At 37.5% G+C, this 14,480-nt stretch overlaps 1 protein-coding gene across 1 annotated transcript; it reads left to right on the forward strand.

Annotated features, from left to right (window-relative positions):
* The first annotated feature begins 5,682 nt into the window (after nt 1–5,682).
* On the forward strand, nt 5,683–13,690 carry LOC103711638 (DEAD-box ATP-dependent RNA helicase 32). The gene is made up of 8 exons (XM_008797874.4): nt 5,683–6,187; nt 7,058–7,333; nt 7,420–7,743; nt 10,945–11,133; nt 11,204–11,365; nt 11,884–12,278; nt 12,400–12,557; nt 12,762–13,690. The coding sequence occupies exons 1-8, from the start codon at nt 5,819–5,821 to the stop codon at nt 13,094–13,096; spliced, it is 2,208 nt and encodes a 735-aa protein (XP_008796096.2). The 5' UTR covers nt 5,683–5,818; the 3' UTR covers nt 13,097–13,690.
* Nucleotides 13,691–14,480: the final 790 nt, after the last annotated feature.

Raw genomic sequence — 14,480 nt, forward strand, 5'->3', positions numbered from 1 at the left:
CTGTAGGAAGCCCCCATGGCAGTGGAGGTGTGGGGCGGTGATGTCCGCCTGTGGTGGCGGCGGCAGGCGAGCCGCCTCCGCTCCCTTCCGCCGGGCCCCCTCCCACGGCCGCGGTGGCCCGGCCCCCTTCCAGCGCCGCCGGCCTCGTTGGAGGAGACGAAATGAGAAGAAGGGAAGAGAGGAAGGAACGAGAAGAAGAGAAGAAAAAAGAAAAGAAAAAGAAAAGAAAAGAAAAGGAAGAAAAGAAAAGAAAAAAAGAAAATAAATAAATAAATAAATACATAAATAAATATGTATATAAATGAATGAATAAATAAATACATAAATAAGATAATAAATATATATATTTCAATAAAATAAAATAATAAATAAATAAATAAACAAATAAATAAAATAAAAAGGAAAATAATGAGTGAGTGGCAAATAATCTGATCTAAATAAATAAGTAAATAAAAATAAATATTAGTAATTATTTAATTAATTTTATCACTTAGCTAGAAAATTTGTTAGAGAGATAAATGGTCATCAAAAAAGTGAAAAATTAATTTGCACTAATAATTAAAATATTTTATATATTTATTATTGTATTATACTATAAATATAACATTATATTACATTATATCATAATACATTGATATGTTATATTAAATTACCCTTTAGTATACAATGTTATAGTACTATATTATAATAATATTATATTACATTACATTAATATTATACTATATCATATATTTATGTATTAATATATATTATATTTTATTATGCTCTATTGTATAATACTAGTAATGTCTTTTATGATCATTTTGTCACACAAAAGTACTTTCTCAGTTTGTTTACCAAACATATGTTAAAGTGCCACGGCACTTTAGAAATGTAGTTACCAAATAGCAAACAGCTTTTTATAAAAGCTCTACTTCAGACAATTCTACTTCGGTCCTGTTTGGGGGAGCTGTTAGTAGTAGAGCTTTTAGAAGTGGAGTTGTTGGAAGTAAAGTTGTTTGAAGCAGAACATTTATAAAAAGCTGTTTGCTGTTTGATAACTATATTTTTAAAGTGCTGTGGCACTTTAACATGTGTTTGGTAAACAAACTGAGAAATTACTTTTGTGTGACAAAATGACTATAAAGGACATTACCAGTATTATATAATAGAGCATAATAAAATATAATATGTATTAATACATAAATATATGATATAGTATAATATTAATGTAATGTAATATAATATTATTATAATATAGTACTATAACATTATGTATTATAGAATAATAATTTAATATAATATTAAATTATTTAACATAACATATCAATGTATTATGATATAATATTATATTATATTATATTTATAGTATAATACAATAATAAATATATAAAATATTATAATTATTAATGTAAATTAATTTTTTATCATTCTAATGACCATTTATCTCTCTAACAAATAGAGAGAAAGGAAGAAGAAGATTGAGAGGAAAAGGGAGAAAAGAAGAGGCTTCGAATAAGGATTTTGGAGGAAAAAAGTATGATTTAAATAGAGGTATTTTGGTCCAAAAAATAGCTTCCCGACAAAGCTGAAAACAACATTTTCGGAAAGCTCCAAATTGGAGCTTCTCCCCAAAAGCTGTTTTCAGCTTTCCGTAAAAGCTGAAACAGCTTTCCAAAAATTTTACCAAACACCATTTTTTATCTAAAAGTACTTTTGGAGGGCCAGAAAGTACTTTTTGGCCCTCTAAACAGGGCCAGGGCCAAAAAGCTTTACTTCCAATAGCTATACTTCCAAAAGCTCTACTGCTAACAGCTCCCTCAAACAGGGCCTAAAAGCTTTACTTCAAAAAGCTCTACTGCCAACAATTCCTCCAAATGGAGCATGAAAGTCGATTGTTAGTAGTAGTTAAAAACATTATTTGATTGTTATATTTGTGTATGACATGTTAGAGTATTATCAATCGTGATTGTTTTCTTCTTGATATAAGAGACTTGTAAGCAATGAGTAACAACAAAATAGGCTTTATACCGGCACCATACTATTGCTTGGATCATACATTTTTTAAAAAAAATGCTTGAAAAATCCTTTGTATTAATGAAATAAATCTGATCTAACCAACACAAATAGGAAATACATTCCATTTTTCGACTAAAGTGATGCGTGGAGATGTATGTGATTCGTTGCCATTTTTGTTTTCATTTCCTAATGCTTCCCTATCGCCCCCCCAACTCCCAGGTTGTTGGCTCCCAACCATTTCGATCCCCGTCGCCAATCCACCAACTTCCTCTCCACTGATGAAAAGAGTTGCACCACCTTCTTGTGGGCAGGGGCGGTCGAATGCATTTGAGAGCCTAAGGCGAACTCACTAAAGAAGACCTTTTTTTTTAAATGATAATTTTTTTAATAAGTATAAAATATTTTAAAAATTTATTTAAGAATAATTTGTCTAGCTTTTTGAGATGTAAAATTACTAATTAAACTTTTGTACTCAAAGTTTTCAACACAAAGTTTTTCTTCACTATCACGAAGAAATGAATATTTTCTCCAAACTATTTTTATAAAAAAAACCCTAACAAAACTATTTTTTCTTAAAAAGAAAATCTATTTTTTTTAAAAAAAGAATTATTAAATCCCTAACTTCTCCAAACTAGATAAAGAATAAACAAGAAGAAAAGTCGAACTAGTGACTCTAAATTGAAAGATTCATACAACTCCAATCAAATTTCTTAGTTTTTCCTCTTATTCGCCTCCAAAAGACTTAAAACCCCAGGAACAGATACTCATGAGTCCTCTTAGGACTCAAAAGCCAAGCAAACCCTTCAAAATCTCTCTTTTGTCCAATAAAATGGTAACTTTAGATTTTAGAAGGGGAGGAAAAAAAAGGCAACCTACAAACTGCTCTGTTCTTACTAAAATTCCACAAAAAAATTGACATATGGCTTTATAAAACTAACAGAAAAAGAAAAGAAAAGAAAGAACAGAATTATTAAAATTAAAAAGAGGCAAAGTTCTTCGCTTTCTAAAATGAATTTTCTTGGCAAAGATCCCCCCAGGAGGATCTGGTGGGATCACTTCTTGAGAGCCTTAAGAGAGACGTGGTGGCAGCGCTTCTGGTACTCGCGGAGGTTGCCAGGGTTGCAGACCTCGGTGATGAAGTTGAGGGTGCTGCGCTCGGAGTCCATCCACGCTCAATACAATGCAATGATGTTTTCGTACCGGAGCTCTCGGAGGAGCTGGAACTCGGCGAAGAGCCAGTCCAGCATCTCTTGATCCTCGCTGAAGCTCTGGAACCACACCTGGTTCCACGACACATGATCCCCTCTTCCTCGTCAAACACCTTGTACACTTTCTTCACCGCCCCGACATCAAGAAGGTTGTTGTACCGCCCATCCCTCCCCATCGGGTCCACCTCTAGGAACGACTCCGCATCCTTGTCCGCCGTCGTCGAATCCGTCGCGGCGTCGCCTCCACGCACAGCATCCTCACTATCGATCTGATTCTCCAACTGATGAAATCAAATCAAAATCCTAGTTTTTTTCCCTAATAAAGAACATCGGATCAGAAAACTCGAGCTTGGAGCGCCAATCTTGAGATCGGGGAAGCAAGATAGGGCGAAGAATACCTCGAAATCTGGTAGAGATCTTGTAGAAACCCTAGATCGATCCACCAAACTCTATAAAACAAAAGAAGGTGATGAAAAACAAGAAAAAAAAGCAAAAATAAACAAGAAAATGACCGCTGCCTCCAATAAGAAAACGAACTACGGTGCGCGTGGGCCTTTCTTTAGGCCAAGAACTTAGGCGACCGCCTAGGTCGCCAAAGGGTTGGGCTGGCCCTGCTTATGGGTTTCTCCAATGGATCGCTCATCACCGTCAACTGGTTCGCAAACATCCACCTCCGAACGCGCTCACTGGCGCGGAATTCCAACTCCCTTCGATCACTACCTTCCCCATTGTCAAGCCTGTCATCATCGATGCCCAGAACCTCGGCCGCATCGCTGGCCTCTACCACCTTTTTAACATGCATTCGGAGTGTTTGGGTTGTATCTTTCGTGCGAAAGAATGATTTTGTGACGTCCTTCGGATCTCACTCTGCACAAATGCCAAAGCTCTTCCCACAGCCACCTACGCAGATCTCAAAGGATTATTGTGCAATGTAACAGGGTTCGGATTGTATCTTTCGCACGAAAGAATGACTGTTCCTCTTTTGCAAAATCGATCATCGAATCACATCATGCAAAAATCCCAAGGCACCCGAAGTCAATAGTGGATTTTTGTGCATAGATCTCAAAGCGATTTTTGTGCGATTCAATAGTAGATTCGTTCGAAGAAAGATGGTCCTTCACATGAAAGCTACAATTTGTGCTCTTGTGTGAAAAGTACGATCCATATCCACATTTATATTTTTTTGCTAAACGTGCTACGTAACTTTTTCTTTCACGATGCCATAGTAGTTTTAGTGAATTCATTCGTTGCCTACCTTTAGCGGTTGTTATACTAATCACTGCCATCGTCATTATTGCTGCAACCTGGGCCATTGTTAAAATCAAGGACAACTACTGGACTATACTAACGATGTTGGAAAAGCTCTAGTTTTATGATGTCATCTACTACGATAATCTCCTATATGGCACAACCAACCATGGGATAGTTGCCATTTCCAAGATCTCCAAAGCCACCTCACGACCATCATTCCCGAGCTTGTTACATAGATAATGAACTATATCTAGTGGAGTCATCCACTAACCTGTTGCTGGTCTGGAGATGCATCTCGATCGAGACCTCCACGATGGATGGTGAAATATTCGATCTTTAGAATGGATCGACGTAAAATGACTTTGAGAAAGATGACTTGGGTGGCCTCTTGCTCTTCATAGGTCGCAATAAGTCAGTCTCTTTTTCTACACACGGTTTTTTGGAGTTGGAGGCGATTTCTGTTTATTTCAATAATGGCTTTTAAGGTGGCAATCATCAACTATCATTACAAAATTCATAGCAAAGAGGAACATGTTAACATTATTTTTCTTAAAAAACAAAACATATCAATGTTAGAGTGACATCTACTAATTTTACTGGCCTTCTGTGACACCGTATTTTACTTAGAAAAAGAAGCAGTATGTTTTGGTAAATAGTCGAAGTACTCACTACATTTAGAGGTTCATAACTAAATGAAAGCTGCATCACTATATATTTTTAATTTATTAGAAAAAAAACACCACTATTATAATAACCTAACTAGCATATAACCCATGCAGTGTATAGGGTGCAGTTTTTTCTTCTCATTTAACCAACTCTTGAAATACAATATATAATAATATAATAAAATAAATAATAGAATTAAAATTTATATTAATAGTACCTTTGAAGCTCATCACAAGGTGAGTCTCAATTATATATGTGTGTGTGTATATATATATATATATATATATATATATATATATATATATATATATATATATATATATATATATATATATAATAGGTATAAGAGCTCATTTATAATCTAAAATAAATGATCGATACGATGTCCTGGTGGTGAGGAGGCATTTCGGTGGAGCCCTATTTTAAGTTATATATAATAGATGAGAAAAAGAAAATACACGTCATCTAAGCACGTGCTAGGCACATGCCGAGAGTGGAGGCGAGCCGCCTTCCTAGTCGGCGACTCGATATAGCAGTCGAATTAGGTTTCGGGCCCCAGCCGGCTTCCGCGTTTCGCTACGCCTCGCGACTCTGTCCTTCCTCATCGGATCGTTCGCTAAAAACCCTAGCGATCCTTTCAAACCCTCTCGAGTTCGATTTCCGCTCCCCCCCACCATCGAAAACCCTAAACCCTAATGCAGCGCTCCAAATTTAAGAAATCGCTCCCCAGGAAGCAGCGGCGGCTCTCTGAGGCTCGCGAGATCGAGCTTTTGGACTCACGGATCGAGGCCATGAAACCCGACTCCGGCACCAACCCCCTCTCCATCCCTCCGCCGCCCCCCACCGCACCCGTCGGCCGGATCCCCGGCGGCTTCTCGCCGTACGCCGGGTGCAAGCTCTTCCGCCAGCTTCCTATCTCCCAGAAGACCAAGGACGGGCTGGCGCCCAAGTACACCGAGATGAGCGAGATCCAGCGCGCGTCGCTGCCCCACTCGCTGTGTGGTCGCGACATCCTCGGAGCCGCCAAGACCGGCTCTGGAAAAACACTAGCTTTCATCATCCCTGTACGTCATTTCAAATATTAAGCAGTCAAGATTTCTTATTTAGTGATACTTCAAGTTGGTGAAGGACATTTGATGATCTTCTATGTGTCTGAAGTGTTTTTTTAGTATTATAATGCATGATGATGACGAGATTGGTTCAAGCAGAGTAGTCGTGGACGTTTTGCTTGTATAATTTTTTGGATGGTATCAAGTTAATTTTAGCATAATTGTAGTGATTACTGTAATTTTTTTCCAATCAAACACAGGCTCTGTACATAATATGCAGGATTCTTTTTTCTTATTGGTTTGCGTTATTTTGGTCTGGAGTTCAGCTGGTATGGGTCTGAAAGCTGTTACAGTGATTTGTTTTGTTGGTTGATGGCATATTAGCTATTTGAGGCTTTATTTGAACATTTTGTTGCACGGTGATGGTGGTTTCTAGCTCATGTACTTTCAAGATGATATAATCTATTTTCCATTTAGTGGATCTTTTATCGTTTAATATAGAAGGTGGTCTCTCATTCTTGTCTGTTTGATGAATAATCTAGGGTTTGGTTATATGTTTTGATCATATGCTAATTTATATGCTAATATCAGTATGTTATGACAATTCCATCTTTTTAATCATGTGCTCTACCTCAAGTTCCTGTGAACTGTACATTGAAGCCTTCCAACCTTTTTCTGTATTTTAGCCTCAAAAAGTGCTAGTTTAATTCCCAATATAGTACTGTTTAAGTGATTTTCGCATTTGACGGATTCCTACTTTAGAGACTTATCCATGCTTTGCAACTTGCATCTGCATTTTTCAAGGGTGTTTCAATTCCTTTTTTCCAAGTATTTCTCAGTTCTCATCTCTGATTGAAATGAATAACAATATTATTTGTTGTACAGATTATAGAGAAGTTATACAGAGCAAGATGGGGTCCTGAAGATGGTGTTGGGAGCATCATAATATCACCTACAAAAGAATTGGCTGGACAACTTTTCGAGGAGTTGAAAACTGTAGGGAAACACCACGGTCTGAGTGCAGGTCTTTTAATTGGTGGCCGTAAAGATGTTGATGAAGAGAAACAACGTGTTAATAGTCTAAACATTTTGGTGTGTACCCCTGGTCGACTCCTCCAGCACATGGACGAGACCCCAAATTTTGAATGTTCGCAGCTCCAGGTCAATATATAAATAGTTCTTGTATTCATCATAAAGGATTAAAAAAAAATTGTAGATCATGTTTTATTTTCCTGGCCAGGAGACAGGTTTTGGTTCTTGATGAGGCAGATCGTATTCTTGATGCGGGTTTTAAGAAGGAACTTGATGCAATCATCTCTCAACTTCCCAAACAAAGGCAAACCTTGCTTTTCTCTGCAACCCAAACAAAGTCTGTTAAAGACTTGGCAAGGCTCAGTTTAAAAGACCCAGAGTATATCAGTGTGCATGCAGAATCCATGACAGCAACACCTGAGCGACTAAAACAGATAGCTATGATAGTTCCACTTGACCAGAAGTTAAATATGCTCTGGAGCTTCATCAAAGCAAATGTTCACTCAAAGATACTTGTCTTTCTTTCGAGCTGCAAGCAGGTAATACACTATGTTTATTTATACCTCTTATTTTAAAATGCATGTAAATTTGGTTCTCGAGCTGCAAGCAGGTAATACACTATGTTTATTTATACCCCTTATTTTAAAATGCATGTAAATTTGGTTTTCGTATTAATAATTATGCAAGTTTTGGTATGCTGCATCTTGCAATAGTGAAATGAATCTGCTATCTTCCTGGAACCTGTGCTTCCATGGTGTGGTATGCGCTATGCAGTTTTATTAAATCTCATGGGCCCTAATTCTTTTAACCCTTACCATGCTTAAAACTCATGGCAAAATATAAACCTAGAGTTTGAGACTTCCTATGTAGCTCATCAGATATGAAGCAAAGAGTATATACAGAATTGGCATATTTGTGTTGAGGATTGTCTACTTGAAAAACTTACATTTTTATGGAAAAATGGACCAAGAGAAGAAAGGACAACTTACAAATTCAGTAACAATGCTTGCCAGGCCCCATATTTGGTCTCTCAGAGGTAGAACAAAGTGCAATATCTTGCTTCTTGCCTTTGTAGATGAGCTAAATACTCAAGCTATAAGAGCAATTAGACTTTTTTTCAAAATAATGCACATAAGAATGGTTAATGGTAGTATTTTTTGGTTTTTTTCTTTTTTTATGAGATTTGCACTTCCATGGAGTGCATTATGCATTTTTACTGAATCATGCATACATCTTTTAATCCTTCCTATTCTTAACTCATGGCAAGTTATAAGCCCAGAGTTTGAGACTTCCTATGCAGCTCATTGATTCTGAACCAAAAGAGTGTATACAAAATTGACGTCATTATGTTGAACATTGTCGTCTATTTGAGCAGCACTTGCATTTTGATGGAACGATGGACCAAGAGAATGGAAACATGCAAACTCAATTACAATGTTTGCCAAGCCTCATATGTGGTCTCAAAGGTTGAACAAGGCACAATGTCTTGCTTCTTGACTTTGTAAGAGGAGCTAAATACTCAAAGAAGTTGTAAGAGCAATTAGTGGACCACCAGTTAATGTTTAACACTAGCTATTTAACTTGTCTTATGAAGTTAGAGTTCTAACAAGGAGGCAAAATAGAACAGATGGAATTTACTGATGATCCTTTGAAGGTATTGGTGATTGGAATGGGTGGAGAAGTAATGTGTACTAAATTATGAACATCGAGAAACAAATTGACCACATAAAGAGTGGTGTTGGATCAACAGATGTTTTAAGTAAACCCGACTTTTGCAACTAATTGTTGTAACACGGATCTTTGTGTTGGAAAGTATACACATTCGGAAACTCAAGCTGAATCATTGTAAAGAAATGGCTTTATCTGATTATTTGAAATTAGACTGGAACATGTAATGGACTTAGCCCAAGAACTTAAGCTGTTGGGAGGACCAGCCTAGACTAATAAACCCATGTAGCACCCCTATAATTAATCAATGTGGGACTATGACAGTCTCCTCCACCCAATCTTATGACTCTCTCATCATGGTTTGCTCCTACTGCGACCCTGATATCTCCAATGAGGGGCCTGCATGAATAATAAGAGTTATGCCACATATTGGGCCTGCCTTTGTTACCACCTGTCACGTGCTCACAGCTCAAAAACTTAAGTTGCTGGGGGGAGGACTGGCTAGGCTAATAAGCCCATGTGGAACTCCTTTAATTAGTCAATGTGGGACTATGGCCAGCTGCTGGTAATATAGATAGCAAAAGAAGAAATAAGAAAAAGGGAAGAAGCAGGATAAGAATATGGGGAGATTACTAATAAGCCCTTTTCTACTTTTTGTCCTAAGTCAATAATGTCAAAATCCCATCTCCTGTTAGATTACTAAGCTTATTTTTATACTTGGTGGGGGTGCTATGCTCGGCTCACCCTTGCCCTCTGCTCCTGTTAGTTATCAACAGTTGGTTTTGTCTCCATCCTAGGTTTGGATCCAAGATCAGATACAACCTAGTGATATCTTCCTGACATGACCTGCACTTGAACTGACTAGACTTGACCTCTCCTGACATGTTGATGGTTCAAAAGATGCTGATTCGGCTTCTTGTTGTTGAGTGGGAAGGTTCAGGAAAATTGCAACGTGTATCCAATAGAAAAGCACAAACTGCCTTAGTCTTCTATGGTGTTTTCTTGGGAGATGTGTCAAAGTAACATATCTTGCTTAGGAGCTTGGGGGAGTGTGTCCCTGCTGGCTAGACACAATTATAGCGAAGCCAATAGGGTGGTGGACTGGATTGCCTATTACGTTGCACAGCACTTTGGTGAAGTTTTGTGGACCGATGCGTCTTCCATCTTGCTACCACTTCATGATATTTTATTTTCCGATTTTGCTGGATGTATTCATACCAGATATGTATGATCCTTCTATCTCTTTAAAAAAAAGTGACATGTCTTGGGAACAATCACCATTTCCAAGACAAAGATTCTGATGGTTCTGCTCGGATTTTGTTGGTTATATTGTAGCTTGAAATGAACCATGCATCATATGCTAGGCATGCTTTTATGTAACAAGCACTTTTATAAAGAGAAGGCAACACTGGAGCGGAAAAAGAAAGTGGTGAAATGGTGCTCAGTTTAAAACTTTAAATTAATGCTAGGGTCGTTCCTTTGCTGTAGTTCTTATATCTTCTACATATGTGGCAGTGTGGCAATGTCGTAGTGAGCGTCAAATGAAGAGATGAAAGAGTCTCAGTGATGGTGGCGTCAAGAATTATCTACTGTAGTTCATTTTATCAACTGTGCAATATTGTCTACTTATCTAGTAGTATGGCGGTGTTGTGAGTGTCAAATGAAGAGATGGGGATAGAGTCTCAGTGATGGTAGTGTCAAGAGTTTTGTGATGGAATAGTTAAAGAGATGCATAATGCTTCATTGTTCCGTGATGATTCAATGTGACACAATATAGGTAGAAGTAAATACTAGGAGGGGTTACCTGTCAACTTGTTGGAGAACATCTATGGTGAAGCACTCCATATGAATAGAATGGCAACCATAACATGAACCACGTGAACCAAGGTTTTGTAGGCTATCCACTGATTGATCCATTTTAACGTATGATACTGCTTTGCTGGTGTTAACATATGCATAATTCTGATGATTCTGACTTACATGGCTAATGTATCTTTTTATAGTTATTGTTTCTTGAAAACTCCCTTTTATCAATTGACTTTCTCATGTGCTGCTTTGTTTGATCTCAATAGGTTAAATTTGTCTACGAAGCATTCAAGAAGCTTCGCCCTGGAATCCCTTTGAAATGTCTGCATGGACGGATGAAGCAAAATGTAAGGATGGCAATATATTTAGAGTTTTGTGAAAAAACCTCCGTTCTCTTTTCCACTGATGTGGCATCTAGAGGACTCGATTTCCCAGCAGTCAATTGGGTTGTCCAGGTGAGTAGCAAGATTTTTGGCTTTGTCTGCTATAAGAGAATTGTCTTGTAATTGCTTTATGTACTTTCAGGTTGACTGCCCGGAAGACATTCCAGCATACATTCACAGAGTTGGCCGCACTGCCCGCTTTACCAGTGAGGGAAAGTCAGTATTATTCCTCTTGCCATCAGAAAAGGAAATGTTCACAAAGTTACAAGCAGTTGAACCTAAAATACCAATTCAACTGAAAAAGGTTAATAGTCGTGTTCTAGTCAGTTTCAATTTTATTGGGCTAATATGCATTTTAGTGTCTGGAGTCTGAAGCATTGCATGATTGGTCTAAAAGGCTTTGCATTACCAAATTACGCACCAATATCCTAAACAACCATAGGCAACTTATGCAAGGATTTTACATTACAATTATTTTATATATGATGGAAAATACTTAAACCAATACCTCGAATGGCCATATCTCAACTACTTGCAGTTATTTACATGTTTCAGCTTACATGCTAAGCATTAATACATGAGAGATTCTTCAGTATAAATTCATTTACATGTTGGAAGATCAACATCCAGGATTTCTGGGTGGGGGAAGTACAAGTGATCCCTGGAGTCAGATCATGATACTCCTTATTAATTTGTTTACATGTTCTCTTGCAATCTTAAGTTTACTGCATTTACTATAGCTAATTCTTTAATAAAGAAAATGGAAAGGCTCATAACTTAAAAGGAGGGACTAAGTTTTTTTTTTTTTTTTGTCCTTTTCAGCCAAAAACAGAAAAATTACAATCAATATCTGAACTATTGTCATCATTGCTGGTTAAGTATCCTGATATGCAACATCTAGCAAAAAGGACATTTATCACATACCTGAAGTCTATACATTTGCAACGGGACAAAGAGGTCTTTGATGTGTCCAAATTGCCTATAGAAGAGTTTGCTGCATCTTTGGGTCTACCCATGACCCCAAAGATCCGCTTCATAAGTCAGAAACAGACAAAGCAAAAACCATCCGTAGAAACCATTCATGAACAAGAGAATGGATCCAAGGTTGTGAACAGAGAAATGCAAAGTATTGATAGATCAAATATGGAAATAGAAGATGATGTCCTTTTGCCAAAGGAAACCTCCTTGATAGATGCGGAGGGAAACAAACCAGCAGAGTATGTTGATCCCCCCCCCCCCCCCCCTCTTTCTTGATGCTGAAGCTTAATGATTTTCAATTTTGCATCTGGGTTTTGATGTAACTGTCACCAATGCTGATTGATTTGCTTCTTATTACAGTTTAGCCACCAGGGTCTTGAAAAAGAAGAAGCTGAAGATCAATGTGCATAGGCCACTTGGAACGAGGGTCAAATATGATGAGGAGGGAAATGTAATCCCCCCACTAGCTGTCTTGGCTGATATGGATAGTGGAGATGGGGCCCTTCACCCTGATAAAGGTGTGTTCACTTGCTTCATATTTTTAGAAGTCTCAAGCATTGTTTTTTAGATGCAATTGAGCACGAATTCTTATGTTCATAAGAATTTAAATGCTAAATCTAGTACTAGCTCGGTTTTCGATATACTGTAACACATAATTTGGTTGAGTGGGTCATGATTTATCACATGCGGCTAGTACTTAGAATTTTCATATGGGATTGCAGTTAAAGAGCGATACGCAAAGTTGAGAGAAGAAATGAAAGTGCGGGACAAAGAGGACAAACTTCTGCACCAGCAGCGTCTGCGTGATAGACGAACAAAGGAGAAGATAAAGCTGAAGAGATGGAGGGAAGGTGAAGAAGAGGACATGGAAGATGGTCAGTCAGAATCAGATGATACTGAAAAAAGAAAGCCCAAGAGATCAAAGATATATTTTGATAGTGATGATGATGGTGGTGGGAAGAAGGGAAAAGAGAATGTGGGTGTCGGTGCAGATTCTATATCGCTAGCAGAGCAGGAAGCCCTGGCACTCAAGCTGTTGAGTTCCATGCATTCCTAACCAAGTGTCACTTAAATCGAATCTGCTGCTTTGTAGCATTATCTACTTTTAAAATGATGAAGAGGACACAAAGGATGGTCAGTGAGGATCAGATGATACTGAAAAGGGAAAGCCCAAGAGATCAAAGATATATTTTGGTAGTGATGATGATGGTGGTGGGAAGGAGGGAAAAGAGAATATTGGTGTCACTGCAGATTCTATATCTATAGCAGAGCAGGAAGCCCTGGCACTCAAGCTGTTGAGTTCCATGCATTCCTAACCAAGTGTTACTTAAATCGAGTATGCTGCTTCGTAGCATTATTTTCTTTTAAATTGAGGAGTGGAATTCCATCTTTCTGCTGCTTGAAAATTTTCTGGTGATCATTATTTATTTGAGCTAGGTTTTTGAACTTTTGCTCACTTGCATGCTCACCAGCCGAAAGGAATTTCCTCGAAAAGTTGTTTTAAGGTACTTGAAACTACTTGCTTCAGTATAGGTTGGAGAGTGCGGCCATCAAAGCAGCTTTAAATGTTTTGCTTTTCAATGAAACATCAGCTCAATTGTGGATCTGTTCATATCTATGTGTATACCATAGGATGTGATTTGAACTTTTAGATTCGTAGCCTCTTTTTCATTAAGCTGGGTCATGAAAATGCTGCCTCTCAAGACATGGTTGCTGACCTCCAACCTCTAAATGGTAGTGTGCAGGTGGAGTATGTCTGTTGCAGTCCACCAAAGGAATTACATATGCTCTGCGTTGTAGGACTCTTGCTGAGGAATTTATATAGCCTTCACCAATCCAATATGTTTGAATGTTACAATTTCCTTGATGAATTGCTGTCTTGATGATATGGCATGTTCCGATCTCATTTGCAAACTTTCATACTTCATTGCATGAACAACTATATGGACATATGACCAGGGTTACTCGTACTATTTAAACGATTATATTGAAGGCGCTTGGGCGGGGATTTCCTTTTTAGGATTTGGAAGCTTGTCTAGAAACAAGACAAGGAATTTGAGGATAATTTGTTATTCCTAGCTCTAGCTGGTTCCGGAAGAAATTGGAATAAGTGGAATAATACAATATTCGTATTTAAAGTAGTAATTATATATATATATATATATATATATATATATATATATATATATATATATATATATATATATATATATATATATATATATATATATATATATATATATATATATATATATATATATATATATATATATATAGATTTGATTACTATCTAATGTTACCGTATAATGATAGCCTTTTATCGGTATATTAGAAGATCAAGTGGGTTTTATTTAAAAAAAAATCAAGTGGAGTTGAAATGCTAGAGAAACTCTGAAAGCCAAAGAAACTGCTGATTCCTGAATTAACGGAATTGTCGAAGA

This window comes from Phoenix dactylifera, chromosome 4 (genome assembly GCF_009389715.1).
Source record: "Phoenix dactylifera cultivar Barhee BC4 chromosome 4, palm_55x_up_171113_PBpolish2nd_filt_p, whole genome shotgun sequence".
In the NCBI taxonomy this organism is placed as follows: Eukaryota; Viridiplantae; Streptophyta; class Magnoliopsida; order Arecales; family Arecaceae; genus Phoenix; species Phoenix dactylifera.

Bases quoted from the DNA above. Each gene is read 5' to 3' on its own strand.
- LOC103711638 (XM_008797874.4), top strand. From the start codon at position 5,819: ATGCAGCGCTCCAAATTTAAGAAATCGCTCCCCAGGAAGCAGCGGCGG. The intron at 6,188-7,057 runs GTACGTCATTTC...TTTGTTGTACAG, and splicing joins CACTAGCTTTCATCATCCCT to ATTATAGAGAAGTTATACAG. The intron at 7,744-10,944 runs GTAATACACTAT...TGATCTCAATAG, and splicing joins TTCTTTCGAGCTGCAAGCAG to GTTAAATTTGTCTACGAAGC.